Source organism: Danio rerio, chromosome 25 (genome assembly GCF_052040795.2).
Source record: "Danio rerio strain M-AB ecotype USA chromosome 25, GRCz13ab, whole genome shotgun sequence".
Classification (NCBI taxonomy): domain Eukaryota; kingdom Metazoa; phylum Chordata; class Actinopteri; order Cypriniformes; family Danionidae; genus Danio; species Danio rerio.
Window position 1 is genome coordinate 34430139 of NC_141045.1, and position 6000 is coordinate 34436138.

At 38.6% G+C, this 6000-nt stretch overlaps 1 protein-coding gene across 5 annotated transcripts in view; it reads left to right on the forward strand.

Annotated features, from left to right (window-relative positions):
- apba2a (amyloid beta precursor protein binding family A member 2a) overlaps positions 1-5603 on the forward strand; it is a 29627-nt gene extending 24024 nt beyond the window's left edge. For 4 of the 5 annotated variants that reach the window (XM_087312538.1, XM_087312540.1, XM_087312541.1 and 1 more), the window contains exon 12: positions 4818-5603. In XM_087312538.1, coding sequence (XP_087168664.1) covers positions 4818-4889 — 72 coding nt within the window. In that variant the 3' untranslated portion in view covers positions 4890-5603. The remainder of the gene's footprint in view (positions 1-4817) is intronic. The other variant, XR_015526700.1, reaches the window with a different exon arrangement.
- Positions 5604-6000: the final 397 nt, after the last annotated feature.

The following is a 6000-nucleotide window of genomic DNA, read 5'->3' on the forward strand; positions in this document are numbered from 1 at the left end:
TAAACAGTAGTTTTAGTGCATTTAAACGGAACATGTTTTATCTAATAAATTATAAGTTTGGTCAGTTAATATCTTTATTATATTAGAAAGAAAATACATTTAATTCAATACAGTTACTGCTCAAAAAATCTACAAAATTACTACATTTTATATTTATTTTGTTTTTATCTTGATTTTTCCTGTTTATTAACATTTTCATATTTTTCCCCAATATATTCAATCTTGTGTGCTACATTTTTGGATTGTGCTCTTAAAGTTTTTGTTATATTAGTTCCAATTTTGGCTTTAACACTGTCTGAGCTAATGTATATGCACAAATACAGTTGAAGTCAGAATTATTAGCCCCCCCTAAATTATTAGTCCCCCTATTTAATTTTTTCTCCATTTTTTGTTGAACGGAGAGCAGATTTTTTCAACACATTTCTAAACATAATAGTTTTGTTAACTCATTTCTAATAACTGATTTATTTTATCTTCGCCATGAACAAACCCTCGATATACAATAACTTGCCTAATTACCCTAACCTGCCTAGTTAACCTAATTAACCTAGTTAAGCCTTTAAATGTCCCTTTAAGCTGTATAGAAGTGTCTTGAAAAATATCTAGTCAAACATTCAAAGTCAAAGCTTTATTGTCAATTCAGCCACATGTACAAGACATATAGAGAATCGGAATTGCGTTACTCTCAGACCCAAGGTGCTTAACATTACAGTTTTTCTAGTTTGCTTTGACCTGGTTAAAGAAACTAGGTTCCACTTCATTTTCATTTTCACTATCCCAGCAGAGCAAAAGACCGGTCTTGCAAATGTGTAAACTCTTTCTCATTGGGTTGACACATTTTCCCCACCGTTTTTCAAAACAGCTAACACGGATGTCATTCAAGCAGTCCAAACTCCATTGTTTTAGTTATGGTAACCAAACAGAAACCATCTATTCCTAACCATTAGAAACTACCAACATCAATATGAATTCAGTGAAGCACCGGTTTGACACTACTTCACACAAATCTTCAAAAAGCAATCAGTCTGCAAACCTTATAAAACGGTGGAAGGTCTGTGTTGTTCTGTGACAGCATGGATGGAGGAGGTCAGTAGTGGCTATGTCTTATACTCCCAATAGATTTGATTGTATATTGGTTTACATGTGTTTTCTCTAATATTTACAGTATTTTATTCCTTTTGTCTGTTTTAACAGTATTTCAGTTTTCAGCCACAGTTTGAAAATTGTCATGAATTCAATATAAATGTAATCAAAGCATTTCTTATTCTGGATTCAATTCTTTGCAAAAAGGCAAATTTGACAGCCCTTATAGAGACAACAAATGCCATTGGCAATAGGCTACAATGACAAGCAATGGTGGTGCACTGAGTTCTGTATTTTGTATTTTGTTGTAAATTGTGTAATGATTAATTGAAAGAGCTCATATACTTGTTTGCAAGTTGTGTTGTTTGAAGGTAAAACGAGCTTTTGTTGCATATTTTAAATGTTTTGACACGGCATGTGCCTTTTGCAAGCAAAATGTGTCATTTTGACCATGAGTGCCGCTGTTTAGGCCTGTGTGTTAACTGTTTTGAAAATGTGGGGTTTCAGTTGACAACTACATCCAAGCAATGGAGAAAAACTGTAATATAAAAAAATATAAATAAAAAATAGTAGAGTTTAAGAAAAAGAAAATTTACAGTATATACATTGCACATAAAATGTGGTCTAAAAAAATATACATAGGTAATAAAATTGTAAACAATATAGTGACATTAAGGGCATATAGCAAATGAGTGCAACGTAAACCTGAGTTGTGTAGATAAAGAACAGTATAGTGCAAGAAGAACTTGTAAACATGATAATTGTGATAAAGTGACAGTGTCATATTGGGAGGTAGTATGGTCCACATTCAAAAAGAGATTGCTGTCTCTGCACCACTCGGCCAGACGGCTCACCTCGCTTCTGTAGTTTTTCTCATCGCTTTTGTTGATGAGACCCACCACAGTTGTGTCATCCGCAAACTTATAGAACAGATTGGAGTTGTGTGATGGTGCACAGTCATGAGTGAGCAGGATTAAGCGGATAGGGCTCAGCACACATCCCTGAGGGGCCCCAGTGTTTAAAGTGATGGTGCTGGATGTGTTACTGCCGGCCCGTACTGCTTGTGGTCTTCCAGTGAGAAAGTCCAGCAGCCAGTTACACAGAGAGGTGTTCAGCCCCAGCTGGAGGAGTTTTTGAGAGAGCTGTTGGGGGATGATAGTGTTGAATGCTGAACTAAAGTCTATAAACAGCATGCGGACGAAGGAGTCAGTGAAATATTAATCACTGTCATCATGGCAAAGATAAGATAAATCAGTTATTAGAAATGAGTTATTAAAACTACTATGTTTAGAAATGTGCTGAATAAAATCTTCTCTCCGTTAAACAGAAATTGGGGAAAAAAATAAACAGGGCGTCTAATAATTCTGACTTCAACTGTACATATATACACACACACATATATAAATATATATTAGGGATGTAACGGTATTGTAAATACCGTCATACCGCAATATTAATTTTTTTCGATATTACCGAAGTCGCATGACTCGGTAAAACTATAGGTCTTCTGAGAAAATTTGCTTAGGCGAATGAAGCGAACGGGAGGTAGCGAAAACTACAATTCCCATCAGCCCATGCTTGACCATCATCCCTTGCGGTCTGTTGTCGCTACAGATCCAGTAATGCGGAAATGGAGTGTGCTGCTAGAAGCGGGGATGAAAAAGAGCTGGAAAACTCTAAAGCGGGTGTTGTCGTCGCGCGTACTGAATAGCGGTGTTGTCGCGCGAGTTCTTATCAGCTGTGTTGTCGCGCACGTACTGTATAGCGGTGTTGTCGCGCGAGTTCTTATCAGCTGTGTTGTCGCACGAGTTCTTATCAGCTGTGTTGTCGCGCGCGTACTGAATAGCGGTGTTGTCGCACGAGTTCTTATCAGCTGTGTTGTCCCGCGCGTACTGAATAGCTGTGTTGTCGCGCGAGTTCTTATCAGCTGTGTTGTCCCGCGCGTACTGAATAGCGGTGTTGTCGCGCGAGTTCTTATCAGCTGTGTTGTCGCACGAGTTCTTATCAGCTGTGTTGTCGCACGAGTTCTTATCAGCTGTGTTGTCGCGCGCGTACTGAATAGCTGTGTTGTCGCGCGAGTTCTTATCAGCTGTGTTGTCCCGCGCGTACTGAATAGCTGTGTTGTCGCGCGAGTTCTTATCAGCTGTGTTGTCCCGCGCGTACTGAATAGCGGTGTTGTCGCGCGAGTTCTTATCAGCTGTGTTGTCGCACGAGTTCTTATCAGCTGTGTTGTCGCACGAGTTCTTATCAGCTGTGTTGTCGCGCGCGTACTGAATAGCTGTGTTGTCGCGCGAGTTCTTATCAGCTGTGTTGTCCCGCGCGTACTGAATAGCTGTGTTGTCGCGCGAGTTCTTATCAGCTGTGTTGTCCCGCGCGTACTGAATAGCGGTGTTGTCGCGCGAGTTCTTATCAGCTGTGTTGTCGCCGTGCGCGTACTGAATAGCGGTGTTGTCGCGGGCGTACTGAATAGCTGTGTTGTCGCGCGAGTTCTTATCAGCTGTGTTGTCCCGCGCGTACTGAATAGCTGTGTTGTCGTGCGAGTTCTTATCAGCTGTGTTGTCGCGCGCGTACTGAATAGCGGTGTTGTCAGCACACTGTTCAGATTGATGCAGACATGAGACCTCTATCTTACTCATGGTTTGTCCTCTCAAGTGGGGGAAAGACAATGCACAACGTTACCCACTGCTGTCAACCTGGGCCAAGTCATATCTCTCTTGTCCCAGAAACCTCAGTCCCAAATGAGAGGGTTTTTTTCTGTTGCAGGGGACATTGTAAATACCCAGAGATACCAGCTTTTACCAGAATATATTTATATGATAATTTTCCTTTAAACCCATCTCTATCTAAGTGAGTGAGTGATTAAATGTTGAATGTGATGAGTTTTCAACAATACTGAACTGAAACTTTATTTTTTTACATGGTTTAATGTTTTTTTGTTATTAAAATTGAAGTTCCTGTTTCAAAGCTTACAGATAGATGGCTAATTTGTATGTCATTGACACTTTTGGCACTTTTTTGGAGTATTTTCATAAGTTTTATTTTTTCCTGTAAATGATTCAATAAATACCGTACCGTGACATTCATACCGAGGTATTACCGTACCGTGAAATTCTGATACCGTTACATCCCTAATATATATATATATATATATATATATATATATATATATATATATATATATATAGCGGAGCTGGCAAACTTGTCAAAGTAAACACATCCCGTCCCATTGATTGCTGAAAGTACAAGCTCCACTGCCAGGCACATAATTCACAGATTGTGGGTGTTGTCGGATGTAATACATTTCGGGCACAGTGGCACACACACTCCCTAAATCTTCTGACAAGCGTCCATAGTTGTCTATATAGGCAACAAGATGATGACGAATGACTGCTGCTCACTGACTGCTGTCTGCAGAAATGACTGGCTCACTTTTAAATCTGCTTCTGACACTAGTCAGTGTCCTTGACAATGCGATTGAGTCAGAGTACATGTTTTCAGTTTCGATTGAACTCCAGTACAGTACAAATTCCTCGAAGTAATACGCAAGTACTGTACAGTAATGAAGGACATGTAGTACTTTACAGCCCTTGCTTTTGATTCAAAAACACTCACCTTTGTTTGAAGAACATCGAGTCCTCGCTCTTATTCACATTTTTGCATTCAATTGTTTTAGTAAATTACGAATGCTGTAAATGCTATTGAAATGAGCTGTTCCTTTCCTTCTTTTTCAACAGATTAACATGAAAACCATGCCCGCCGTCATGTTCAGATTGCTAACTGGACAAGAGACGCCGGTGTACATGTGAGGAATCAAAAATGGGACGTTTTCATGACACTTAAAAAAACGTTTACAGCTTCTTTCGGGGGGAAATAAACAAGCTAAAAGTCTTGCTTCATGTGGCTTTAGTCTGCATGTAATTAGCAGAATTATTTGAACAAACGAGTGCTTGTTAAAGTGATTAACGCAGTCTTTAATTCCAGACTTCGTCATTTTAATTTCTCCAGCAATAATTCTTTCATTATAAAATATCATGTTACGACACTTACGCTGATGTTAGTTACTGATGATCTAATTGTTCAAGTAGGGCATTATTAATACATTTTTTTAATGAACAATACTCATTTCACAAACGCAAAGATTAATACATGGTCTGTAGCATGCTAGAACCCAAAGATAACTGTTATCTGCTCAGTAGGCTGCATTTTTAGCTCTTCAGTGTGTATTCCTGTGATCAATGGATACTGTACACTGTGAATGAACCATTTCTGTAGGTTACTAGTTCAGCATGTTGGACTCCAAGACTAAAAATATACTAATCGGGTAAATCTGAAGCTTGATTTGTGTTCATGTGTGATGTTATATTGATATTGTCTCATGAATGAATCTCTGTCTTCTTTAAATAGTCAAACTTGTTTACTATTAGCTCGTTCTCAGAGTCATTTTAGTTTTATTTAGTATTCATTTATTTTCCTTTGGCCTAGTTCCTTTTATTCATCTGGGGTCACCACAGCGGAATGAACCGCCAACTTATCCATTTATATATTTAGTTTATTCAATTCACCTATAGCTCATGTCTTTGGACTGTGAGGGAAACCGGAGCCCCCGATGGAAACCCACGCCAACAAGGGGAGAACATGCAAACACAGAAATGCCAACTGATCCAGCCGGGACTCGAACCAGCAACCTTCTTGCTGTGAGGTGACAGCAGTGCTAACCACTGAGCCACCGTGCCGCCCTATTTGCTAATAATACTTAATTTTAAAAGTATATTTCATTAAAAGTATTGATTTTAGTTTTAAATTTAGCTTATATTTAGTGTTTATGTCAGTTTTGTTTAGATGTCCATATTATAATTAGTTTTTTAGCATTATTGAGCAACTTATTGAGCTGTTTTTATCAATAGTTTTCGTTTTTAG